Below are 26,465 nucleotides of genomic sequence, written 5' to 3' on the forward strand. Positions count from 1 at the left end.
TATTTCCATGTTTTCTAAAACGATGTGGAGTCTGAGGAGCTCTCCATCTTAAAGATCACCCCTGCAGGAACCCACACTACACGCTGCTTGTGAATTTGCCAGCATCTTCTGGTTCAGAAAGATACAAGTGTAATCTTGATGGCCTTAATAAAAGATAAGTCATTGTGCCATTAAAGATGGATATCCATGGAGCGCCTGCATGGCTCAGTCGGCTAAGGGTCTGCCTTGGGTTCAGGTCATGATGTCAGGGTCCTAGGACCTAGTACCGTATTGGCTTCTCTGCTCACGGGAAGTCTGCTTCTCCCTTTCATTCTCCCTCTATGCACATGCTCCCTCGCTTGCTCACTCTCTCAGATAAAAGCTTAAAAATGGGGTGCCTGGGTGGCTCAGTGGGTTAAGCCGCTGCCTTCGGCTCAGGTCATGATCTCAGGGTCCTGGGGTCGAGTCCCGCATCGGGCTCTCTGCTTAGCGGGAGGCCTGCTTCCCTCTCTCTCTCTCTCTCTCTGCCTTCCTCTCCGTCTACTTGTGATCTCTCTCTGTCAAATAAATAAATAAAATCTTTAAAAAAAAAAAAAAAAGATTTACACCCGGTTAAAACCAGAGGTCCCACTCTCCTGGAAAGAAGGGTGCGTAAGCTTCGTGGAGAAGACAGGCTGTCTTGTTCACTTAGGTTTTCCAACATTTTACCATGAAAATTACCGAACGTGTCGGGAGTGTCTCCAGCTTCACAGTGAATACATACCCACCAGCCAGATTCTGAAGTTAACAGATTGCTTTCGCGTGATGTCTCCACTTGGTTTTCCTAGGCCTTTGCTCTGCTCTGCTCACGATGCCACACCTGGCAGTAACCATGGACACAGCCTGGCAGTGAGAACTCGCAGGAAAGGAGGCAGAGCTCAGAGGCGGGGCCGAGCAGGTGGGAGTCGTGGGCAGCAAGGCCCACCTCTGTTCCTGCCATGTTTGGTCTCACCGCGTGTTCTGGGAGACAGACCCCAAAGTGGCCTGGAAACGTGGTGCTCTTTGTGTGGGTCTGCGAGCTTCTCCAGAGTCCGCTGCCGTCATCAGAGGGGCCTCCTGAACCCTGCCTGGCCGACCCATGTGAGGGGCGGCTTGGTCTATCCTGGGCCTGGACGCGAAGGCTGCCACGGTGGGACCTGGTAGAACAGGGTGAGCGGCCAGCTCGTGTCCTCGCCCTTCCTCCCGAGAAGCGGGATTCATTCGCTTCAGGAGCTCAGGCGCCTGCTGGGGTGTTTCAGGGCTGGTTCCCGGGCAGCTCCCCAAGCATTCATCCAGTCACCATTTTCACCGTGATTTTCTCATTTTTCTTTAAGTCAATCCACTTTTTTATTTTTTTAAGATTTTATTTATTTACTTGACAGAGATCACAAGTAGGTAGAGAGGCAGGCAGAGAGAGGAAGGGAAGCAGGCTCCCTGCCAAGCAGAGAGCCTGATGCGAGGCTCAATCCCAGGACCCTGGGATCATGACCTGAGCCGAGGGCAGAGGCTTTAACCCACTGAGCCACCCAGGCGCCCCAAGTCAATCCACTCTTTTTTCTTTTTTTCTTTTTCATTCAACCAAAATGTGATTTTCCTTTGAAGGAGGGGCTCTATGAGAAATTACCAAACACCTTAGGAACACAGAAGTCAGCATTTTCTGGACTAATTCATGATCACGGTTGTGAAATGAGTGTAGTTGTTGCTAAATAGCGTTTTTTTAACGGAGCTCCAAGACTGCATTAAAATATACATGTTTCCGCACCTCACACAGGGATGGTAGGCATCACTGCTTGCTCGACGGGCTACCATTCTGTGTGTCTGTATGGGTCTACACGTGTATGTGTTACAGACCTCAATCATGTCGTGGACTGGGGCTTTCCCCCGTCATGTCTTACGTGGCTGAGGACAGGTAACACTGCCACGTGTAAGGGTCATGACTGCTTCCTTGCACTTCCCCCCCAGATGGGAGAAGGACTGTCTATGGACTGTAATAGGACCTTTGAAATACCCGTATAGCATTGTACGGAGTTAAGGACGTGGACTGCCTGCCTCGCAGTCCTGCCCTGGGTCCGTGAGCATGTGATTTCTACTTCTCTGAGCCCCAGGGACCTCATCTGTAGAACGCGAGACATTAAATACATTCGCAAAAGATTGGTGAGAGTGTTCAGGGTTCAAACCTGCAAAGTGCTTCTGTAGCTGGTCCATAGTAAGTGCTCAAATTCTAGCTGCTACTGCTGTCCAGGTGGGGTGACCTGGTGGGGTGTCCAGGTGGGGTGACGTCCATGGAAGTTCCTTGCCCAAAGGACCAAATTATCCCAAAATGTCCACAGTGTCCTCCGGGAGGAGGCCTCGGGCAGCCCCAGGCCCTGTTTCCAGGCCGCCGGCAGATGGCGCCCACGACCCCAGGGCGGGGCTGCAGGGAGCGGCTGCGTATTCTCCCGTCGGACTTGGGCTTGTTGGCAGAAGTAAGTGCGGGCTCCCCACGTGGTGGTGTTACCAAGCTTGTAAGATAGTTGGGAAGTGGGGTTGAGGGATTATTTATCCTGTTAGAAAAATATCCTTTAAAATTATACACTTTTACCTTTACAAGGATTGATGGCCTCCTTAGAAAATACTAAATTCGGTAATTTTTCAGAGGTCAGATTCCTGATTTTCCTACTTAAGATTTAATGCCCCCACCACCACCACTGCCCGGTTTCCTTGTGGAACACTGAAGTTCTGTTGCCTGTGGTGTTGACGACTCTGGATTCCCCACTCACCCACCCTGGTTTGGGACAGAAAGAGAAGGAAATGCCAGCCTCATCCCGGATGGGTGCTGGTGGCCAACAGGGCCATTTTGAGGCAAATTTTAGTAACTCTGAACACTCTAGACGTACATGTGCTGGTTGGGGGACGTCCGTCCTGGCTGTAGGAGCATCCCATTCTTGTGACAGGAGCTGGACTGGCGCCCGCAGACGACCAGCGTTTCCCAGCTCAGCGGTGGGATTGCCTGCGAAGTGCGGTGCCCTGATTTCAGAGCTCCAGCTGCACGAGGCGGGAGGAGGCAGGAGAACCCCGTGGCTGCCGCGCTAAGAGGTGTGTGTGTGTGTCACAACAGCAGACGAAACCATCGGCTAGCCCGCTGTGAGTCTGTTGTGAATTTGCTTCGATACACGGAGAAATACGGAGATGAGGGCTGTTGCCAAAGCAAACAAAAAGCCTGTTGCAAACTTGCTGAAAACGTGAGGCAGGCCCTAGAGAGACCCGGCGGGCGAGCTCATCTTTGGAGTCTCCTCCTGAGCAGGGGCGGGCAGGGACGGGGTGGACGAAAGTGCTAGAAGCAGCTCAACTGCCAGCACCCGGGGTGCCCTAGCCCACGCTGGCCCTCGGGTCGCCCGGGCACCAGCCACGCTGCCTCCTCTCCTGATTCTTCTCCACGAGGGGGACGGCTCGGAAGCATGAGGCCCTTCCTCTGTTTTGGAGCTGTGACACTGGTAGCACGAAGGGCAGTGTCACCGTGACTCCAGGGACTGGAGGGGCTGCCTTTGACTCTCTGTGTTCCGGGGCCTTCCTCAGCAGGCTGAGCGCCCCCTCCTGACCTTGGGCCTGAGGCACCACATAAATCTGCATTTCTACTCCACATCTTTCTGACTCTGGGCTTGACCTTTATTTATTTTTGTAAGATTTTACTTATTTGAGAGAGAGAGAAGCAGACTCCCTGCTGAGCAGGGAGCCGGACGTGGGACTCGATCCCAGGAGTCTGTGCATCGGCCTGAACCGCCCAAGGCAGACGCTTAACCAACGGAGCCACCCAGGAGTCCTGGGCTTGACCTTTAAAGGAAAAAGTGCAATGGAGGCTGAGTTTTGCTGAGGGAATTCTTTAAGGCATGGGGTTTCCCACTGTCTTTAGGTGTGTGGCATGTCCCCTGGTGCCGAGGGCCACTTCCTCTCTTGGGACCTCCTGTAACATGACCCCAGTCCTTGGCTGCCTCACTGGGACTTTGCAGGAGGGGCCTCGTGGTGACCCACATGGGAGGCCCCAAGAGCAATTCTGTGATTTGTCTGCCAAAGCAGAGTAAGTAGATGTTATGGAATAAATCGTGTCCCCGCCAAATCCCTGTGGTTAGTCCCAACCCCCAGTGCACCAGAATGTGACAACATTGAGAGACAGGGTCTTTACAGACGTGATTAAATTACACGAGGTCATCAGAATGGGCCCTAATCCAGTGTGGCTGGTGTCCTTCTAGGAAGAGATTGGGACACAGACACACAGGAGAGACCATGTGAGGACACGGGGAGGAGACAGTCGGCTGCAAGCCAAGGACAGGGGCTTCACAAAAAACCAACCCTGCCAACACCTCGATCATGGTCTTCTGCCTCCAAAACTGTGCGGAAATAAACTTCTGTCTTTTAAGCACCCCCAGCCCCGAGACTGTGGTCTTTTGCCACAGCAGCCTGAGCTTCCTAGGACAGCGTTCCTAGTAGCTTTTCCCCTTTCAACCGTGTGCCATGGTGCCCCCTGCCCCCACCGTGGGGCCAGAACAGACCCATGTCCACGAGGTACCTGCAGGCACCGTCACCAACACACTCCCGGGCTCCCGGGGGAAGTGTCTCTTGCACCTGCTGGGGCAGGCCCCCAGACCTGCAGTCCCCAGAAGCACGCCAGCTCCCTCATTCCCACTGCGGGGACAGGCTCAGCCTCTCTTCAGCCTCAGACCTCATAGAGTTCTCGAAGCTCAGGGATGAGCCACACACCACACCCGCTAACCTGTAGAGTGGCAGAAGGTGTGAAGCCTTCAGAGTGGGAACTGTCGTGCTTATAATCCATGTTTTCAAATCAGCACTGGCCACTTTCCTAAGGGTGACCGAGGCAGTGGCCCACGCTGTCCGCTGATGAAACACCCCCACTAGCCCCGAGATGGCCCCTGCTTTCCATGCTACCTCATGTGGCAAAGGGACTTTGCGGATGTGACTGAGGCTCTGGACCTTGAGACGGGGAGATGATCCGTATTATGGTGAGATCATCTTTCACGTAGCGGTGGGAGCCGGAGGCAGAGGGAGAGAGCGTCCCCTTCCTGCGGCGTGGGACAGACCACCGAGCAGCAGCGGGCTCTGAGGACGGGGGCGAGGGCTGCAGGCCAAGGAACCCAGTAGCTGAGAAAGGGCAAGGGGACGGATTGCCCCCCAGAGTCTCCAGAGGGAACCAGCCCTGCCTACATCTTGACTTTGGTCCAGGGAGACCCCTGTGGGGCTCTGACCTCCAGAACAAGGAGGAGGAGAGAGGAGATCTGTGTTGCTTTAAGCCGTAAAGGGTGGGTCGCTTGAGCAGTAATGCAAAGGAGTTCTTAGCAGGGCCGCAGACCCATCCAGCCCAGGGGCGGAATGCAGGGTCGTGAACTTGATGGGGAAAGAGTCTTCTTCACAGAGGCGGGCACAGGCAACCAGCGCTATCTCCACAGCCCCTGTGACCCTGAACCCTGGGGCTCCGTGGCATGCAGGGCACGGTGCTCCCGGACGTTTTGCTCATCGCTCCTTCACAACTGCAGCACCGTTAAAACTACCACTCGCTCTTGTGACTTAACGCGTCAGCAAAAGGGCACACACATGCCTGTATCACACACTTATTTTTAAAAAATGTTTTAACAGCTGTATTTTAAGGTGATTCTTCTCCTTTGCACGGCTAACCATCTTACTGTTTGAAACCATCCGTCTGAGGAGGGGAGTAAGGTCTTGGCAGACTGCCGGGGACCCCAGGCCCACAAAGAGTTGGGGGCCCCCGACAGGGGACACTGCTGGGGCAGGCTGGGCCTTTCCACACCAGCTGGGAGTCGGGAAGGCCTCTCCAACAGAGGGGTTTGGGACTCTGTCCCACAAGCCATGGGAACCCCTGAAGGAGCCTGTGTGGGAGGGATGGTGACGTCCCCACCTCCCCACCGGGCCACAGGTGGCTGTGTAGGCTGCAGAGAGAGGCGTGTTGGTAAAACAAAACCCGAAAATTGCAGGAGTTGGCATTTACCAAGCTCCCAGCACGAGGATGACCTCAGCACTTTCTGTGTTTTCCTCCTGCAGCTCACAAGGGCATCTATGAGGAAGCCGCTACCATGATGCCCATTTCAGAGCTGAGGAAACTGAGGCCCAGGGGGTTTGTCGCTGGCGGATGTGTGATGCATGCAGGACAGGAGCATGGGGCTGTCTGGGCTGGGCCTGCCCTCTGCTCCCCACCCCCCACCGGTGCCCACAAAGAAAGCTGAGTGGCTTTCACCACCCGCAGAGGGGGAGCAGGGAGGGGCCCCCGCCAAGCCGTGTGCGGGCCAGTCGGGCTCAGCCAGCCCAAGAAAGTCTGCAAGCCTGAAGTCTCCTGCGCTTCCTCCTTTGTTTGTCGCCCTGATGTTTTATTTCAAGGTTCCCTGGGCCTCCAGTTTGGGGGGGGGGAGTTGGGTGCAGGGGGTCTGCACGCTGCCCCCCCCAGCCCCCAGCCTGGCTTTGAGGTGAATCCAGCCCGAAGCCACAGAAACCCTGAGTTCTTCGGGTCTCCACGAAGATCCCTGCACACCCCCACTCCCAGTCTTCTGGAATGGGCTCCTTTGGGTACTTGTTCCCTCACTCAGCACACACTGACCGAGTGCTTTCCCTGTGCCAGGCCCTGGGGTCACAGCAGCCTGTCCTCTTGGAGCTGGCCTCTGGCGGGGAGACGGCCAGTCCCTAGAGAAGCAAACGGAGGTGGGGGGGGGGACACTAGCTTTTGAGGGATGTTAGAGACCAGACAGTGCCTCTGAGATGCAGGTGGGGATGGTGGGGTCCTAGCCTGGTTGCTCACTGAGGGGAAGAGCCCAGGATCTGGGGACCGCTGGGAGGGGCGCAGGGAAGGCAGGTGCTGGTTCTGTTCCCAGTGGGGCTTGGGTGGGGAGGAGGAGGATGGTGTAAGTGGAAGAACCCTTACTTGGATCTCCCCTATCCTGGCTGAGCAGCTGAAGCCCAGAGCGGTACAGGACTGCCACCCATGCCTGGGTCCGGGAATGACACCCAGGAGTCCCAGGACCCTTGGCGGGCTCTGAAGGCTGTTCCCAGACCCAAGAGGGACAGGCTGTGGGATTTCATCCGCTCAGAGCTCTGTCCTCCTCAGGACCTCTAACTGCGTGAGTCTCCTAGGGCTGCCGCAGCCGACGACCACAGTGGGTGGCTTAAAGCGACAGAAATGTATTCGCACATGGTTCTGGAGGCCCGAAGTCCACAGTCAAGGTGTCAGGAGGGCTGCACTCCCTCTGAACGTGTGAAGAAGGGAGAGTCTGTTCCATGCGTGCCTTTCTCTCAGCTTCTGGTGCCACCAGCAAGCATGGTTGGCTTGTAGATGTCTCTCTTCAGCCTCTGCTCTGTTGTCACGTGTGTGCCCATCATCTCATGGGCTTCTTGTAAGGACCACAGTTATTGTATTAGGCCCCATATTAATCCAATATGACCTTCTTTTAAATTGATTATACTATAAAAAAAAAAAACCCTACCTCCAAATAAGGTCACATTCACGGGTCCTAGGGGTTAGGACCTGAACATATTTGGGGGGAGATGCAATTCAACCTACACGTGGCCACACCCAGGCACGGTCTCACGCAAGGACCCATGTTTCCAGACTAGGGTCGTGAGTCTGGGCTTTCGCCCCAAGACTTCTGCTTCACTTAACCTCTCTGTGGTCCCACCCTCAACGTGGGCCCAGCCCTCAAAGTGGGGAGACAAGTCTTCCTTAAAAGCTATGGGGAGGGGTGCCTGGGTGGCTCAGTCCTTAAGTGTCTGCCTTTGGCTCAGGCCATGATCCCCAGGGCCTGGGATCAGCCCCGCATGGGGCTCCCTGCTCTGTGGGATGCCTGTTGTCCCTCTCCCCCTCCCCCTGCTTGTGTTTCCTCCCTCGCTGTGTTTCTTTCTGTCAAATAAATAAAAATCTTAAAAAAAAAAAAAGGTATGGGGAGAATAAAGGAGACCATGGATTGGCCATCATTTACAGCCCTCCGTGGCCTTGGAGAAGGCACCTGGAGCCTAGGTGGCCTCCTCTGAAAACTGGGCTAATAGTACCGACTGATAACAAAGGCTGTTTTGAGTTAGATCATCTAATGTACGTAAGGTCACCTACTCAAGGAGCTGGCCCCAAACAAATAATGAACTTTATCATTATTAGTGGTGTGCGAGGATTGACCACGTAAAAGTGCCCAGCACTCAAAATATGTTGGACCGACGTTGGTGGCCCTGAGCCTTTGCATTCTGTTCTCCCTGCTGTTCCCTGCCCTTCAGTGTGGCTCTGGCTCGGTTCCCACAGGCCTTCCGACTCTATAAAGAACACCTCTTGCTGTCTGCTCCCTTCTCACGGCCCTAGACACCTAAACGAACAGTCGCATTCATTCATGTCTCTCCACTCCTGAAATGTAAGCCCTCGGGGTGGTGGCGGCGGTGCAGGCTCGTTTCCTACCTGCAGTGTCCCCGGGGCCTGACCCCCGATAGACCATTCATAAGGATCTGATGGGCAAAGAGCGGATGCCCAAGCGGAGATGGGGCACGTGGGGAAGTGGCGCCACCCGACAGGAGAGGTCAGGAATGCAGAAACTCAGGGGGCCACAGTGAACGAGTGAAGGAACCCCTACCCAAGCATTAGCATTCGCGCGTGAGGGCGCACACGGCCCCCCGCCGGGGGTAGGAGGAGGGGTCCCCTTCCCCGGGCCAAGGAGCCCGAGGTGCACGCAGCCAGCCCGCCGTGGACAAAAGCCCCGCCCGAGCCCCGCGCTTTCCGCTTTTCCGAGCCTGTGTCCCAGCCCTGGGCGGCCACCCCTGACTGGGGAACCCCAGGCCCCCACGGCGCCAGCACGTGCTCCGCAAACGCCCGCCGCCCGCGTGCAGCCACGCTCCACGCCGGCGCTCCTCCCGCGCCAGGTTTTCGCCGGGAGGGGCTCGGGGCGCGGGGCGGGCGGGGCCGCCGCGAGGTGGGCGGGGCCGGGCGCAGGGGGCTCTGGGACTTGTAGGCGGAGAGCCTCAGCTGCCGGCGCCCGCCGCAAATGCACCGCCCACCCCTCCCAAGTGCGTCCTGGCCAGGCCTGGGGCAGCCTCCGAGAGGCCCTGTCTGCGACGGAAGGGGAAATTGAGGCCCGGCCGAAGGGACTCAGCTTACCCAAGATCGCGCGGTCGAGTGATGGCCGCCTTCCCTGGCCTCTAGGAAACACGTTTAGGCCACACTTTAATCAAAGTTTCCAAAGGGCGCTCTGAGGGCCCCTTGTCTGCGGGAGAGCTCTCCTCACCTCCGTTTCATCGCGCATTCACTCAGCAAACACTTGCCGAGGGCCTCTGCTTGCCAGGCCTTCAGCTTGAGCAAGACGTCCGAGATCTCACCTAGCAGAAGAGGGAGAGCCACACACGCACAGGTGGGCGGGGTCTGAAAACCCAAGGACTTCGAAGGAAATAAAAAGCAGGATAAAGGAGGCAGGAGCGTGGCTGGGGTGTTGGAGGGACATGAGCGATAGGACTGAGGGAGGAATGAGGTGGGACAGAGAACTGTGTCCTAGGAGGACTGCTAAAGATTGGGGGCTCCCCTCCCCGCGTCGGGGGGAGGCTCAGGCACAGGTTTGAGGGAAGGAAGGAGAGCAGGGCCAGGGGACTTCGGACTTGAGACAGTCTTGGTCTGGAGTCGAACACAGCCTAGACAGAGAAGGTGCGGGATGAACACCTGAAACACTAGGGCACAAGGCAGGCCGTGCCACTCCCAGTCCAGCAGACCCCCGCCTGTGTCCCACCGTCCCCGAGGCGACAGGCTCCACCCAAAGTGACCTCACTTAGAGCTGCAGTTCTCAGCGGCGCTAGTGTGTGCACAGCTGCCCCTGGCCCTGCCGGGGGGTTGGAGGCCCGGAGCAGCGCCCTGCTCTGCCCGAAGTTGTGACCCGCCAGCGGGGAGCGCTGATGCCTGAGCCAGCTTCAACGCCCCGAACTCAGAAAGGTCCCACGCAGGGTTTAATGCTCTGCTGTTTGATGTGAAATTGCTAATGAGTTTGAACGAGTTCTGTAGCCAGTCCTGCCTGGTGTGGAGCTCACAGAGGCCCTGGCATGGCCTGTTTCTGTGGCTGGGACAGGGACAGAGGGTCCGGACCACCCTGAGCTTGCGTTTCCCCCAGGGTCGCGCATATAGAGGGAGGAATCCGTGATATCAGCTGCGGATGGACTTTTGACGAGGCCAGAACAACTCCCCCTGCCTAGACACCCTCCGGAGGTCTCTGCGATCACTCTGGACCCTCCTGGATGGCAGACGCCAGGTTTCTGTCCCTCCCGGTGGTACACTGTATTTTTGACGTTGACCTGCCTATTCGTAGAACTCCGTGGAGCTAGAGTGTATGTTCCATGCACCCATGCGGCCCCATCCTGGGGTGCCTGTTGCATGAGGGGCCCTGAAAAGGATTCGTCGAATGAATCATATTTGCATATAAAACACAAATCATTTCACCTTCTAATACATGTTGCCGTATCTTACCTCGCCCTGAGATAAATGCTGGCTCAATAAACATGTTGCTCATCATCGCTCCCCTCTAGTTCACTGCACGAGGGCAGTGGCGGGAATCCGGCGGGTATGCGGACCGCCCCTCTCGCGGAGGAACAGTGGAGTCAGCCGAACGCGCCCCCGCCCCGCTCCGCCCCTCCCCAGGGTTTCCCGGGCCCACGGGGCGAGGCGGGGCGGGGCCGGGACTACGCTTCCCGGCGGCCCCTGCGCGCCCGTGGCGGGGCAGGGCCGCGGCTGGGAGGCGGGGCCGCGGCTGGCGGGGGGCGGGGCCGCTTACAAAGCCCGGGGGCGGGCGCCGGGGCGCAGAGTGCCCGCAGCGCCGGCCAGAGCGCAGCGCAGCGCAGCGAGGCGCGCAGGGCGCGAGCGGCCCGCGAGTGGACGGGCCCGGCGGCTGGACCCGCGCCGGTGCTGCCCTGCTCGCTCCCCGCCGCCGCCCATGAGCCCAGCGCCGCGCGGCCCGGGTCTGTAGGCGGCGGGGCGCCCCCCCCATGCTGCTGCAGCCCGCGCCGTGCGCTCCGAGCGCGGGCTTCCCGCGGCCCCCGGCCGCCCCCGGCGCCATGCACGGCTCGCAGAAGGACACCACGTTCACCAAGATCTTCGTGGGCGGCCTGCCCTACCACACCACCGACGCCTCGCTCAGGAAATACTTCGAGGGCTTCGGGGACATCGAGGAGGCCGTGGTCATCACCGACCGTCAGACGGGCAAGTCCCGCGGCTACGGCTTCGTAAGTGGCCCCGCGGCCGGGCGCGCACCCGGTCCCGCACTTATTGCGCCGGGGGCGCTGAGTCAACCGGCGGGCGCACGCCCAGCCGCCCCGGCACCTGCCGCCCCTCCTGGGCTCGGGGGCGGAGGTTCACGCTCCAGCCGGTCGCACCGCCGCTCCCTGGCCCCGGCTCCCTCCCCCACCCCACTCCCGGTTTAAAAGGCAGAGCAGTCGTGTTCAGTGAGCACTTCTGAGTTTGCGGAGAGGTTTGGGGACAGTTGGCTGCTGCCGGGACCTCCGGGAGCACCAAGCAAGCAGAAGCCTCGGCTTCGCCTCAGGGCGCTTTGGAGGCCTTAGGTACCCCGTCTCCAGTATTTTACAAAAGCTCCCTTAACCGCCCCAAAGAAACGTCAGTTTAAGTAAAAAACGGCCTGAAGAATTGTCTCCTCCTTCCCTTCTAAGTAGCATCCCCCAACCTCTCCCCTGACGACACTCGCACCCCCCCGCAGGCCGGCGGGCAGAAAGGGCTGGGGCCGCTGCCTTTCCTGGGGCGGGGGAGGGAGCCTTGTTTCCCCTGGGCATCCTTTCTGTCCTTGAAGGCTGGGTTTCCCAGCACATGAACTTGGAGGGAGGAGCTGGAATCCAGGGGCCCCTCTGTGGGAGGGCCCCAGGGTGGGAGGCCAGTGGGGATGCGGCCAGAGGTTCTGGGTCACTGCCCCCCCCCCCCCAGAGGGGGAAGTGAGGGCCCCTTGCGGGAGCAGAACCCTCTGCTCCTCCCACCCAGTAAGGGAAGCCCCTGAACCGTCTGTGCTCCTCCAGGTGACCATGGCCGACCGGGCAGCAGCTGAGAGAGCTTGCAAAGACCCTAATCCCAACATTGATGGCCGCAAGGCCAACGTGAACCTGGCCTATCTGGGTGCCAAGCCGAGGAGCCTCCAGACGGGTGAGAGAGCCGGTGTTTTCCTTCCCCAGCTCATCTTGATTGCTATATTCAGTGTTGGTATCTGTGGGGTGGAAACGGCCCCCCTCCCCGGCCCTGCCCCAGGAGTGGCTGTCTGCTATCATGTGTTTGCAGAACCGTCACGAGGCCGTCCTCCCCCAGCTTGGGAGCTGGACACCTTGGTCTAGGGGCATGGGAGGCACCCTACGTGTGGGGCAGGGTGAGGAGGGCACATCACCCAGTCCTCAACTGTCTTGGAGGAAGGGAGGAAGTTGGTTCCCGGGGCTGGAGAGTGGGAGTACGGACCGCCAGAGGCTGCTGCCACCCTGTCTGGTTGGGGCAGGGCGCTTTGGGCTTGGTGGGATGGTGGCCTGGGAGTGTAGAGGAAGCCCATTATGGGTCCCTTTTGTTGGGGCTGGTGGGGGTACAGCTGTGTGCTCCTCCTGCTCCCTGGGCTGAGGCCGAGCCCCTGACTTCTGTCTCATTTTAGGCTTTGCCATTGGTGTACAGCAGCTTCACCCCACCTTGATCCAGCGGACTTACGGGTGAGTGGATGTGGCTGCTGGGGGCAGGGTTGGGGGTGGGGTGGCAGACCACCCGGAGCAGGCCACGGGCGCCCCTCGGTCCAAGGGAGTCTTCCTCCCCAGGGCTGCTGGCCCCACAGCGTTGACTGTGCTGTTCGCCTCCACACTTTCTCTGATTCCCAGAAACGGGATTGTGTTCTGAGGGCGGGCAGGGTGTGGTAGGCTGGGAGAACTAAGAGAAGGCAGAGAGTGCTTCTCCACTCCCCAAAAGAGGCCACAGTGCGTGGGCACAGGAGCCTGCCAGCCTAGTCTCCAGTCCTGGCTCCCCCCTTGCTAGGTGTGTGGCCTCTAGTGGCTTACATGGCCATCTGTGCCTCAGTTTCCTCCCTGGGAAACAGGGACGGTAGCGGCATCTCTGAGTCCTGTGGAGAGCTTCCGGCTGGGCCCAGCGGGGGCACAGGAGCACTCTAGAAACATGGCCCACGTTCTGTGGGACTGGCGGCTGGGCTCTCCTCAGGGGGCCTGCTGACCTGCTCTGGTGCCTGACAGATGGTGGCAGCAGGTCTCTGCCTCCCAGGGTCTGGTGCCTAGGAGAGCTGCAGCAGGTGAGACAGGCCCCAGGCCAGATGTCCAGCCCAAGGGGGCCCGGCCTGTGGACCTTTTTGTCCGCCGTGCTTTGGTGTGGCCCATCCCACTCTCTCCTCACTTTTTTTTTTTTTTTGAACTTCTAATGAGTTCTGGCAGCTGGTTGCGGAAGGGCACACACGCTTCAGGGCCACAAAGGAGCCTGCCCTGCGATGTGCCTTCCCAGCCCCGTGATTGATGTCGGCCGTGTGCCCCAGGGCCGGGAGCAGGTTGATGGGGGTGGCGAGGGCCGTTACCAGACAGGTGGCCCCTTGTAGGATGTCAGCACTTCCTAAGCTCTCAGAGACCAGATCCCGGCCTTGGGTTTTGTGCTTCACGTTGTGTGAGCGTGTGTCTGCATCTGCCCTAGGAAGGCCAGGCTCAGGGGCGGCCTGGCTCCCGGGCAAGGGTGGGAGCTGGGCTCAGGTGGACTGCGCGGGTCAGACAGATGGCTCAGGACTTGCTCTGTCACCTTCCTTCGGGGGCGACTTGGGGGTGCTTGCGCAGACGGGCAGCATCTGTGTCTGCATGGTGGCCTGGCGTGGATTGGCGTGTGTGTGTGTGGGAGCTCAGCTCTTGGTCTGTTCCCTGGGAGGAAGCCCGTAGGCGGCCGGGAGCAGGTGGTTCTGGGTTTCCTTCTCGCCCTGGGATCTGCTTCATCAGCATCTGGAGCCATCTTGGAAGGTATCTGGGGACACCTGCCATCACCCTAGTCCTTCCTCTTTGGGATTCAGGTCACATGGGGAGGGCGTTCTTCAATTTCCATAGCCTTGGCTCTGTTCCCCAGGTCCATCCCACGCAGCTGGTACCGGGGCCGGAGGGGGCGGCCGGGTACAAAGCTCAGGGCACAGGCCGGGAGCACCTGCGGCTCCGTCCTGCTTCAGATGAAGCAGTGCCTTCCCCTCCCAAGTTCAAGCTCTTTTCTGATCCATTACAGCTGCTCTAAGGCTCCACTAACCATCAGGACTCAGCCTCTGGAGCCTACAGAGTTCTAGTCCTGGCTCCGGCACGGTCCAGCCGGGCCCATTCGGCTGGTGATGGTGCCTCATCTGTTGTTTCCCGGATGGAAATGATAAGCCCTCCCCGCAGTGCCAGCGCCTGGGGCCGGGTACTCCGTGCCCCTGGCCCCCACTCCCTCCTGTCCTCACGACAGCCCTCTGAGGTCGGAACCGATGTGATCCTCACTTCCTTGATGAGGAAACTGAGGCAGAGGTTCATGGTCTGCCAAGGTGACCTGAGTGACACGATCTGAAACCAGGCTGGCTGGCTCCAAACCCACAGTCTGCCCCGCCACTCTCTGGGGCAGGCGGCTGGGAAGGGTGCCCCAGCCTTTCCCCTCAGGGCCCCTTGAATGCCATCCACACCAGGGTAGTGGGGGTCAGCATGGATTTTACCACTGTGCGTTCCTGACTTCAGGTGACAGTGTTTGGTAACTGAATCTCTGGCTGGCATCTGACACCCGTGACAATGAGGAGGCCGCCAGCTCTATTTGCCGGTTGCCAGGGGGCGGAGACCCGAACAGGGACAAGGGGTCAGGGGGACCGTCCAGCTCTTCGTTTCCAGCGGCCGGTGGACTGAAGCCTCTCAGGGTCACGCCGCCCTCCCACCAGGCCCTGCTGGGCTCCGGGGTGGTGGGAGGGGCCCCTGGGGTGCTGTCCCCAGAGAGGTGGGGCGGGGCTGCCTGGGGTCAGCCGTCCCCCCAACCCCCCCACGGTGCCCCTCAGTCGGGAGAGTTGGGCCGTCAGCGTCCCTTTTGTCTTTTGTCTTTGTGAACGAGAACAATCGGGCGGGAGCGCGGCTGGCCTGACTCAGCAGTGGGCGCTGGGCGCTGCGGGCTGGCAGGGAGGCCTGGCCTGCCGCTGGCCGAGGGCACGGTGGGAGCCGGAGCCGGGCAGCTCGGGCTTTTGAAAGCAGTTAACCCCTCTCCTGCCTGGCCGAACTTCCCGCAGGCTTCCTGGCTCGGATCCTGCGGCTTAGACAGTTACAAAGATCCCACAGCCCCGCTTTCCGTCAAGGCTGCGACAGGAGCCTTTTGCCTCCGGGGTTGTAAACGTCAGCTCCGAAGATCGCCCTGGGAACTTGTTACGTGTTAAGCTTTTTCCCCCCGCCCTCCGTTTTTTAAAGCAGATTGGGGTCTTTCAGGACCTTCCTGGCACTCCCATGTCCTGTAACTGAGGGGTCAAGGCCTGAGGTTGGGAGGGTCTTTCCTTGGCAGGTGACAAGTGACTTAATCACGGGAGGAGGCGACTAAGGCCACAGGCCATCCAGCTGAGCGTCTCCTCGCTGCCGGGGTGGGACAGTCCGCAGCCCACAGGCAGGAGTGGTTTGAAGAGGGCACATGTCGGGGGCAGTTTGGGGTCTGCCCTGGAAGGGACCTCCTGGTGTCAAAGGGTGTGTGTCCGGGCCTGGGCCCGAGGCCTGCCAGGATCTGAGATTTGTTCCGGGCCTGGCTGCACTCGGAGCCTCTCCTTGGGCTATGTTTGAAGAGCCGGCTGCTTCTCCGGGCAAGCCCCCGCCCCTGTTGTTAAGGGGGCCTTGCTGTGGTCTTCGCCCCTTCACCACAAGCCTCGCTCCGTGCCTGGGGATTGTGGGGGGTGGCCAGGCCCCGGGTCCCAGATAGCTGGGTTGCTGTGTGCTGGAGCAGGGATCCCAGGGTGTGCTTGAGCTCATCTCCCCGTCCGCATGGTGGGGCCCAGATTGCAGGTACCACGCAGAAGATGTGGGATTTTTCAGGGACCCATCTCGCGGCAGCGCCCTGACAAGGCCTGCTGACCTAGCTGCCTGTGGAGGTGCTGGGTGAGCTGCGCAGGGATAAACTTGCCTGAGCTCACGCTGTGTGTGGCTGGGAGGCTCTAGCACCCTCCTTCCTTCCACGAGGCCCCTACACCTCCGTCTGGGCAGCTCTTGGACAAACCAGAACCAGACACCCCAGGACTGACGACCGTCATGGAATCCTCTTCAGACGGTGTGTGCCCTGGACTTTGAGAGCGTCCAGTCCCCCTGTGAGGCCCCCACCGCCCTCGCCATCACTAGGCCACAGGCGTGTGCGCACTGAGGGGTCTGTGCCCAGTCCCCGGGTCACCAGGGTGGGAGGGGGCCTGGGGATGGACAGGAAGATGGCCGTGTCCTCAGAAGCGTGGCGCACACAGGGCTCAGAGTCTGTCTTTCCTTCGTCAAGCCTTCAGTGTGCTGGACGCAAGGCCCTGAGCCCAGGGTACTTGACAGAAGACAGACACAGTCGGTTCCCCGCCTCAGGGTGCTCGCCTTCCTGCGGGGACGCCAGACCATTAAGGACTCGACCGTGCCCATGAGGGTCCGGCAGTGGTGTTGGGGGGAGCGACCCTGGGTTGGGGGGAGGTCCTCATGGGGAGTGGTTCTGCCGGGTGCTTGTCACGGTGGGCGGGCCATCTGGGCTGGTGACAGAGTGTTCTGGACAGACATGCCAAAAAGGGCTGACATCTGACCAGGGCCTCCGGCTTAGCTAAGAGCCGCCAGCCGGCATCAGGCTCCCGGTGTTGGTAACACGCTGGGTGGACGTCACCCTTGGGGGACCCTGGAGGAGGGCCCACGGGACCTCCCTGTCCGTTGTTGCAGCTTCTTGGGGTTCGCCGTTGTTTCGCAATCCAAAGTAAGTAAAGGCGCGTGGGGGGGGCACCATCTTGGGGGGCGCGGCAGGAAGTGAGGTCAGAGCCAGAGACCGCGGGGGCTGGGAGGAAGCTGGTGCCCGCTGTGGCGTCACCCGGCTTGTTTTTACTTTCAGGGTGTCTGGGGTGGCCCTGCTCCCCACACGGTAAGCTTCCTGTTTGGCACCCACCGGAGCGAGGCGTGGGCCGGCGTGTGGCCCTCCCCTGTGGGCCGCCCGTGCACACCTGTTGTTTGTCCCCCGCGGCTGTAACAGAAACCAGCCTCCGGGCAGGCCTGGGGTTCCTTGGGAGGAGGAGCTCCTCGCTCCGGCCCACTGCCCTGGCAGGGAGGGCCTTCTGCCGGGCACTGCGTGGGTGTGCCCTGGGGTGGGGGGGGGGGGACAGGGGAGTGTTCCCAGGCTCCCTGCTGCGGAGACCCGAGCCCCAGCCGAGGAGGCTGGATGCCCTTTCATGACTCGTGTGTGCCTCGCCTTGGGCCATGACTTTTCCTCAGCTTCCCTGTCTCCATGTGGGCGGGATGAGGGCTCTGTGGGGTCGTGGGGGGACGTCTGCCATCAGGCTCCCACTGCCTCCTGTGTCAGGGGTAGGAGGAGGCCGGAGGGCTTTCACTCAGCCGGGTCGGTCCGCAGGTGCTTGCTTCCTTTGCTGCAGGCCAGGGCTGGGGATAAGGGGGAGCCATGCCCCATGAGGGGTGCAGAGGGGCGTGCACAGGGAGCCCAGGTGGCAGGAGGCACCATGGGGGGAGAGCAGCTGGGCTGGGGTGCCAGCAGGAGCAGCAGGAGGAAGTGGGGAGTGGGGGGCCCGGGGGTGCGTTTAGATTTTATTCTGACTGATGTGGGATGGAGGTGGGCCCCAGTGGATGAGGGCCTCGTGTTTTGAGAGCATCCCTTTGGCTGCTGGGTGGGCCCTCCCTGCCGAGGCCAGCAGGGAGGCTCTGGCCGTCCCCACGGCAGTCCCCATGGCAGTCCCCGCGCAGGGCCATAGTGGCTGCTGGCTCCGACGCCAGGGTGAGCAGCTGCGGGATTCTGGGTACATTTTAAAGGATGTGTGAAAGGAGCCCGGGATGATTCCAGAGCTTTGCGCTGAAGAACCAGAGGTCGGATCGACCTTGGGGAAGGGGAGGCGGGTGTAGGGGAAGGTTTGGGGGAACAGTGGGAATTCAGGTTCGGACATGTTGGGGTGGAGATGCCGTGCCGAGGCCTGGTGCCATCCCACTACCGTACATCTTGTGCCCGCTACCTGCCTTGTGCCCGCTACCTCCACCCTTGCCTGCTGGCGGGTAGCCCCGGGAGCCTTCACGTCCCCTTGCGGGGATTCCCAGGTGCAGGGTCTGTTTCCTGCCAGTGCTGGTGCCCGGCTCGAGGCCCCTCCCTGCATCCAGAGCCTCGCACCACACCCCCAGCAGCTGCCTCGGTGTCCAACACGGCGGGCCAAAACCTCTAGGGAGCAGAAAAAAGTGAAACGGGCTCATTTGCCTGTTTTATTTTGGGGGGTGGCTTTGCATTCAGAAATGGAAGTCTCTAGGGTTGCAGCGATTCCTTCTGGCTAAGTTTTGCTCTGAGTGTGCGAAGAGTGTGGTCGGTTGTCTGGGCCCTGGGTGCTGGCTGCCCTTGGCCATGTCAGCACCCTGTCTGCCTGGGAGCTCGCAGGCCCTGCGGCTCAGAGCCCTGAGACCTCTGCCTTCTTAAGGGACCTCCAGGGACCCACTGGGTGCGCTGGGGCTCAGTGGCACTCTTGGCTGACAGAAGGGGAAACAGATCCAAAGTCAGGGTTCTTGCGTCTGGACCCCTGGGCTTCCACTGGGCCAAGTCAGCGGGGGTGCTGCGTGGTTAACCCGGCACCTTGGGTCCTGGCTAACATCCTGGCTCCCCGGTGGCCTGCACTGAGGCCGCGAGAGTCCAGTCCCACAGGTCGTCATGGTACCTGGCAGGAGGAACCCTGATGGGTGCTGGGGTCACCTGACCTTTGGGTTCTGACCCCGGGTCTGACCGTGCTGCTACCTGGCTCGGTTCCCCCTCCAGGGCTCCGAGGCTGCTCTCCTGGGGCTGGGCTGGGGTGGCTGGAACACAGAGGATCTTCCGTGTGCCTTGGCTGGCTTGGGGGCTCTTCCTTGCCCTCCCTCAAGCCCGGGGAGGGGGCGGGTCTCTGGTGGTGCCAGGCTCTCCAGGGTGCGCAGAGCACTGAAGCCTCACGGCGGTCCCATCCCCACAGAGGCAGTGCTGGGGCTGCCAGGCACCTTGCAAACACCAAAGCCAGTCTTGAATTGAGCCAGCAGGTTCTGCCTCCCCGGGGCTCCCCACCTGTGACTTGCTGAGCAGAGCTGCTGCAGGCTGGGCTGCTTCTAGAGCCTTTGGAGGGGCTTCGACTGCTGGCCCAGGAAACCGTTGGCAACCTTGGGGGAGGCTTCTTTGCCACCTGGGTGCCAGCCGTCCTGGGGCCTGCCTGGGGCCCTCAGCCCTTGACAGATGATGTGCTATGTGCTTGGGACCCAGCAGTCAGCCCAAGCGCCTTCCCTCATAGGGCTTCGGTTTTGTTTTTGTGGAGGAAACAGGAGAACAGAAAGTAAATGACCAGGAGGTTTCAGGTCATGAGAAGGAAATAAAACTGGTGGTGGGTGGGATGTGCTGGCATTGGCCTTGGGGGTTGGTCAGGGAAGGCCTCTGAGGAGGTGAGGTTTGAGCTGTGGGACGATGTCTGCAAGCAGAGGCAGTAGCAGGTGCAAAGGTCCTGTGGTAGAGGCGCTTCTTGAGTCTGGTGGGAGTGGGGACAGTGAGTGGAGATAAGTTGGGGGAAGTTGAGGCTTGGTTGTGTGGGGAGCCGTTGGGGAGCAGTTTGGTTCTGGGCAGTGTGGAGGTCTCAGGAGAGCTCTGGTCCTGGGGGTGACGTGGTCTCTTGGATGTTTTTAAGATGACCCTCTGGCCACCAGATTGGGGTGGGGACTGTGATACTGCTGCCATGTTGTGTTGTGGATAGAGGCTCAACCTGGAGAGATGTGGTTGGGGGGGGGGGGCGCTAGCGTGGAGAATAGGGAGAATTCGGGGACCAGGGGTGGGAATGAGGAGGCTGGGTGTGTTGTGAGGCCCGTGCCCTTTGCAGACGCCTGCAGATCAGGAATGTGGAGGCCGGCGGTGTCCTGACCTCTCTGGGGAATATTGGGGGCAGCGAGGAGCCTGCTGGGCACATCCACCCTGTCCCCAGTGCCCTGGGGCCACGGCCTCCCCCTGCTGCCACGTGCTGGCCTGGGGAGGGTATGGAGCTGTCCTCAGACAGGTGGTTTGGCTGGGTGTTCTCTCTCACCCGAGAGCCCGGGGGTCCCCTGCGTGCGTATATGTCTCTCGCCCGCGTGTGGGTGCACCCCTCCAGCTCTGCCCCATGCCCACCTGGCTTCCTTCCCAGCCCCAGGCGAGGGCATCAGGTCATGAAAGCACCGAAGAGCCTTGTATCTGCCCTTGGCTTTGTAGTTGTCTGGCAGGCTCTTTCCACGTGGGAGGAGCTGTGATGCCAGAGGATTCTCTGTGCTGGGCTGTCCTGTGCCTGGTGGGGAGCCGGCGGCCTCCTTGGGCTCCACCCACCTGAGGGACCACAGAAATGTTCTGGGTATGGCCTGGTGTCCCTCGAGGGACAGAGTCGCCTGGGCTGAGATCCGGTGTTCTGGTGGAGTGTCCCGGGTCTCACAGCAGCCCCTGAGGACAACCTCTGTTAAGTCCCCAGAGGCAGAGCTGTGGGGCCAACGTGCAGGAGGGAGACTGCGTGGGGCCCGTTCCCTGCCTGGGAGGGGGGTGGGGGGTTATTCGGCGGCCCCTTCGGCTCGACTCAACCAGCACCGTCATCTTTCCTGGCCTCACTGTGCAGCAGGACCTGCCGCCATTCCTTCTTTTCCTTTGGATCTGAGTCTGGGGTGCCCACCCCTATCCAGGGTCCAGTCTCTGGATACACTGAGCTCCTCAGTAGGGACAGAGTCACCAGGGGCTGCCGGGTCATGGACTGGGGCTACTCTGCCATCTGCCATCTGGGTGGCTTCCTGGAGACCTGGGCTGGCCCCCGAGGTGAGCCCAGGGTCACAGGCTCCAGCCAGCGCCCATCCTTGCGGGCACAGGTCTCAGGCAGTGTATGGACAAGGAGGCCGACCCCGCTTTGCCGCTCCCTGGCCGTGTGACGGTGCCATCCAGGCCTCTCTGAGCCTCACTGTCCATCTCTGGGAATGGGGTGACGCTCCTGCTTTGTAAGTTATCTCAGGCTTGTCGCAGAGGGCTGGGGGGTGCGGCACCCCACGGAAGGAGGTGAATGCTGCAGATGGGCCGTCTCCTGACTTGTCCGCAAATGGGGGGCTCTCTTCCTCCCCGACTTAAAACATACTGGCTCACACCACGTCGGTGTGTCCAGGACAGAGGTCGGGTCCTGACAGGGGAGAGTGTAGAAGCTGGTTAAGTGTGGCCACTGCCTCCGCTGGCTGGACCCGGGGGTAGGGGGTGGGATATGGCCACAAACCTGTCATTTTTAAAGCCCTGCATCCTGCTGTGGACAGCACAACCCGGGTCTAGGCAGTGTGTCTGGCGTGTGGGTGTGTATCTGAATCCCTGGGGGGGTCCTGTCCAGTGCAGATTCCCAGACCCTCTCTGACTTCTCGGTCTGCAGGGGATCCACGTTCTTATCAGACATTTGGGTGTCTCAGGCAGGGGCATCCCTGCCCATGTTTGGAGAAGTTCTGGGCTTCATGTTTCTGTAGCTGCCAGTTCAGGAATGTTCCTGAGGCTCCTGAAGCCGGATGGGGGCACTGATGGGGCCAGGAACGTCCCAGTGGGCGCTGCACCAAGACACGCTTCCTCGTGTCTGCAGTTGGCTCCTTTCCTGAGAGGCGTCCCAACCGCAGAGCCCCTTGTGTTTCTCAGCGGGGACACTGGTCCCACAGGTCGTTGGAGCAGCACGGTGTGCCCGGTACTCTCCGGAGCTGGGCGTTGGGGCAGAACCCTCCCCATGGCTCAGCTGAGACGCGGGGGAGGCGAGGGAGTGGGGCTGGCCTCGGGCGGGGTCAGGAAGACACCCCTGGGATGAGGGCTCCAGGGGAGGCAGTGGCGGGTATAGGCCCAGGTAGGGATGGCCTTGAACATTGGAGACACCGCAGGGCACGTGCAGCTGGGACGGGACAGAGGCGTGGAAGGCCGAGGGGTTTGGGGATCTGGCCTCAAGTGGACAGCCTGCCGCCCTTGTCCTGGTCCTCCAGTGCACATACTTCTTTTTCCTTTCTGTTCCCTTTGTCTGGAAAGCTCTCCCCGCGGCCAGCTCTGTCTTGTCCTCTGGGCTCAGTGCAGTTGCTCCCTCCTCCGGGAAGCCTTCCCTGACCACTTCCCGCAGTCCTGCTCCAGTTCATGGGTTGGATTGTTTGTGTGTCTGTGCCCGTCCTGGAATCCAAGCTCTAGGGGTCCGGGGGCTGTGCGGTCTGCTCACTGCCGTATCCCCATCCTGAGCAGACATGGGAGAAAGCCATTGTGCTGCTTGGGATGCCGAGCAGGATTTGAACCTAAGCCTGGCTCTGTTCAAGGCTCTCGTTTATGTGGGGGAGGACGGAGGTGGTCGGCAGAGGCTCCTGGGGCGGGGTCAATGGGTGCTTTGGCCCTGAGCAAGAGTGTGGGGTTCCTGGGGGAAGCTGCCCGGGTCTCCTTGTGAACACTGCAGCAGCTGGGGCGTGGGGGTGGGGGTGGGAGGGACAGCCTGTAATCAGCAGGGGCATGTTGCTGTGGTGACCACCACAGCGCTGCCATCTAGGAGGGCAAATGGCAGCAGTAAGGGTGCTGAGGTTGGAGCTGGGGACCCCTCAGGTCCGGGCAGGTGTGGCCCGATGCCCACTCCTTCGTGTGGCCCGATGCCCACTCCTTCCCAGATCCCCTGTGCCCTGCCCGCCCCCACTGGTCCTCGTCCCAGCCCTGCCCACACTGGGCCCAGCCGGCTCTCTGCCCTCGCCAGTGGCTCACCCTCCTGCAGGGTTTGTCCCTCTGGGAGCCGCGCTGTGCTGGTAAGGACAGGTCCCCGAACAGCTCCCCTCTTCAGGCATGAAAGGCATTCACAGACGTGTGCTGCGGCCGGCCCGTCTAACTCAGAGCTTTGTCATCAGCCCTCACTGGCCATCCCAGCCCCCTTGTGAAGCCCCTGGTGGTTTGACCATGTTCCCCCCTGGGTTTTGCTCGCATGCAGCTTGTCTGTCGGTGGGACCCTACCGTGTGTGTCTAACAGCTTTCCCTCAGCAAGCGCTCGGGGTCATCCACACCGGCGTGTGTCCAACATGGCTTGTTGTGGAGTGGACAGACCACGTTGGTCTCTGTCCTTGGGGGGCTGAGCCGAAGCCCCTGTTCTCGCAGCCGCCACATGTGGCATGCTCTGGAGGGACATTGGCTGCTGCTCTCTCCCCTGCAGGGGACACTCGGGCTCCTCTGGTTTGTCACCCATCCCGTAGATGCTGCTGTGGTCCACTCAGCTGTGGGGCCCTGGACAGGTCACTGAAGCCCTGAGCTCCGTTCTCTGTTGTGAAACAAGACGATGCCATGAAGGGCAGCCTGAGGGCATGTGTGACTGTCACCGTGTGAGGGCATGGGCACTGGGGGTGGTTGGTGGCCTTGTTCCCAGGGCCTCTCGTCCTCTTCATCTTCATCACTGTCCTTACTGCATCACTCACAGAGCGGCTCAGCACATGTTCACTGAGCTGCTCTGGGCCCGGCCCTGGGCTGCCAGTGACAGAGTGGGGGAGAGCCCGTAGCTCGTGCTCCTGTCACTTGGCGGATCGTAGATGTTGGGAAGATGAGTGAGGAAGTGGAGGGATGGGGTGTGACCTGGGCGACCACACAGTGACCTGTGCTTAGAAGGCCCACACCGGGTTTGATGCTCTGTTGTCATCGTCTGAAAATTGTCAATCATTTTTAAGTCTGCCCACCCCGCCCCATCATAGCTGGCCCTATGGGGGATAGCAGGAGTGTGGAGCATAGGGTTGGGCTGGGGGTGCCTGGGAAGGGCTCGCGGAGCAGGGGGAGCTCTGCGGATAGCCGGGGGAAGTGCGTTTCAGGCAGTGGAACAGCCTGGCAGTGGAAACAGCCAGTGCAAAGGTCCTGGGATAGGAGCCCATCTGGTGTGTTCAGAGAAGGTAGGTTATGGCCGCACCCGTTTCACAAACAAGAAATAGACCAGGGTCGGGGAACACAGCCTCCCCCGCAGCCAGCTCTCCCCAGCCCTGCCTCCTCGCCCTGACCCTCTGTGTTTGGCCCCACAGGCTGACCCCCCACTACATCTATCCGCAAGCCATCGTGCAGCCCAGTGTGGTGATCCCGGCCGCCCCTGTCCCGTCGCTGTCCTCGCCCTACATCGAGTACACGCCAGCCAGCCCGGCCTATGCCCAGTACCCACCGGCCACCTTCGACCAGTACCCGTACGCCGCCTCGCCCGCCACGGCCGCCAGCTTCGTGGGCTATGGCTACCCGGCCGCCCTGCCTCAGGCACTGTCGGCCGCGGCCCCCGCTGCTGCCTTCGTGCAGTACCAGCCGCCGCAGCTGCAGCCCGACCGGATGCAGTGAGGGGGCCGCGGACCCGCACCCCCACGCCGGCCAGTGGCTCCGGGGCGCAGCCCCACACGGGGCCTCCGGAGACCCTGTGGGACGCCTGCCTGAGCCCAGCCGGACTGGAGGCCGCGTCTCCTTCGATCCAGGCCCCGCGGCGTTTTCGGGGAGGACCTCGGGGGACAGGGCTGACCGAACGCTGTCCGGAGATGCACGCGGGACCCATCTTCCCGGACCTCGCCTCGCCGCCTCCCTTCCTCCTGCGCCTTGCACCCGTCCCCGCCCCCCAGCACCGCCAGGACCTGCCGCCCCTGTGGACCGGCTTCCGGGCAGGCTGCGCGGACACCGTGTCCCGCTCCAGATGCCTTAGTCCAGCGCCGCCCAAGGGCGTGGGGGCGGGGGTGCGCTGCAGGTGCATCCGTGGGGCCCTGAGCTGCAGGGGCGGGGGGACACCTGCCTCCGGAATTCACATCTTCTAGAGCACGGCCCGCCCCCTGCCCAGGCTCCCAGCCGCAGCAGGGCCGCTGGCGACGTCCGTTTTTGTCAAAGCTGCAACTCTTTTTCTTACCGTCAATGTTTTGCTACTAAGATGATTTCAGAATGTCAGTCTATTTTTTCAACCGGAACTCCCACCACCAAGAATCCAGAACCTATTTTTGACTCTGAGAGACTCATTTGGGTCACTGGCCCCGCCTGAGGACACAGTGACAATACTTCCGTGTGATAAGGCGTCTGCCAGCTGGAGGGCACAGAGCCCCTCGGAGGGTGGGCGTCTCCAGGCCGGTCTCACTAGGCGACAGCAAGTCGTCTCAGCGCTTGTCCCCGTCCTTGGCCTCAGAGGGTGGGAGGGAGTGGGGCCCAAGGTGATGCTGGCCAAGGGGGGGTTTGAGTGGCAAGAGCCTTTGAGTGCAGAACCCTGCAGCCTCGCCCATCCACCTTCCCTCGTGCTGTCACCTGCTGTATAGCAGCCTGGGCGGCGGGATTGAGCCGAGACACATCCCACCTTCCTTGGGGGCGCAGTTCAGGGTGCAGACGAGACCTTCCAACCGGCCATCAGGGAATTCCCGGGTGGGATACCTGGGCTGTGTGGTGGCCCCTGGCTCGGAGTGGGAGGGGAGGGAGTGAGCCAAGAGGCAGCCTGGCAGAGGAGATGGGCAGAGGCATCTGGGGAGGGCGGGCCGCAGAGTCGGGGGCACTGGGGGCATTCCTTCCGACCTACCTCAGGGAAGTGGGAGGCCTCGGGGGGCTGACCGACCTGGGCAAGCACTTCACGGCACACCTGGTACAGAGCCAAGGCCCAGAAAATAAAGGTAGCTAATATTATAATAATATTTTTATTAGAACGTTCTGATTATAAAAATAAAACTTGTTTTCTTTAAAGAAAAAGTGGGTCTGTGATTTCTCTCTCGAAGTGGGGCCTTCAACACCACCCCCGTCCCCTGCCACAGTTAGCGTGGGCCAGTCGCTCTCAGGTCAAGATCACACCCCATGTCAGGGCTGGGGAGCCGGCGGCTGTAATTGGCTCTTTCTTGAGCTCCTACCCTGCACCAGCCTAGGGGGATCCAGAGTGATGGGACACCCGCGGCCCACCTCATCGCCACCCACCTTCCCACTGATGTAGGGAAGGAGCAGATGCTCCCCCACCACCCTGGGCGCTGCTTCCCCACAGTCTGCTTCAAGTGCAGGGGAGGGCTGACGGACCGAGCATCAGTGACATGCTCCGGGCTCCGTCCTGGCACCGGTGGCTGGGGCTGAGGGCAGGCATAGTGTGATTGGTGGCTCCCAGTATCCCATGGAATGGGGGGCACTTCGCCAAGACAAGGGCCAGAGCTTCTAGAAGACCCTGAGTCATGGCTACCAAGGGGACAGCACAGGTGTCTGCCAGCTGCCCAACGGGTGCTGGTAGGCAGGGTGCAAGGTCACAGGAAGGGAAGTCTCGGCGTGCGGCTGAGGGGGCCCAGGCCAGAGGTAGTCCTGGCATTTCACAGAACTCCGC

At 60.7% G+C, this 26,465-nt stretch overlaps 1 protein-coding gene across 1 annotated transcript; it reads left to right on the forward strand.

The window, feature by feature from the left end:
* Positions 1 to 10,787: 10,787 nt before the first annotated feature.
* RBM38 (RNA binding motif protein 38) lies at positions 10,788 to 25,849 on the forward strand. The gene is made up of 4 exons (XM_047745974.1): positions 10,788 to 11,220; positions 12,019 to 12,142; positions 12,630 to 12,684; positions 24,187 to 25,849. Exons 1-4 carry the CDS (start codon positions 10,984 to 10,986, stop codon positions 24,485 to 24,487), a joined length of 717 nt encoding a protein of 238 aa, XP_047601930.1. The 5' UTR covers positions 10,788 to 10,983; the 3' UTR covers positions 24,488 to 25,849.
* The last annotated feature ends 616 nt before the right edge of the window (positions 25,850 to 26,465 follow it).

This window comes from Lutra lutra, chromosome 9, assembly GCF_902655055.1.
Source record: "Lutra lutra chromosome 9, mLutLut1.2, whole genome shotgun sequence".
Classification (NCBI taxonomy): Eukaryota; Metazoa; Chordata; class Mammalia; order Carnivora; family Mustelidae; genus Lutra; species Lutra lutra.

Excerpts from the sequence above, each read along its gene's own strand:
- RBM38 (XM_047745974.1), top strand. The coding sequence starts at position 10,984 with ATGCTGCTGCAGCCCGCGCCGTGCGCTCCGAGCGCGGGCTTCCCGCGG. Across the intron at positions 11,221-12,018 it reads AGTCCCGCGGCTACGGCTTC|GTGACCATGGCCGACCGGGC; the intron begins GTAAGTGGCCCC and ends GTGCTCCTCCAG. Across the intron at positions 12,685-24,186 it reads TTGATCCAGCGGACTTACGG|GCTGACCCCCCACTACATCT; the intron begins GTGAGTGGATGT and ends TTGGCCCCACAG.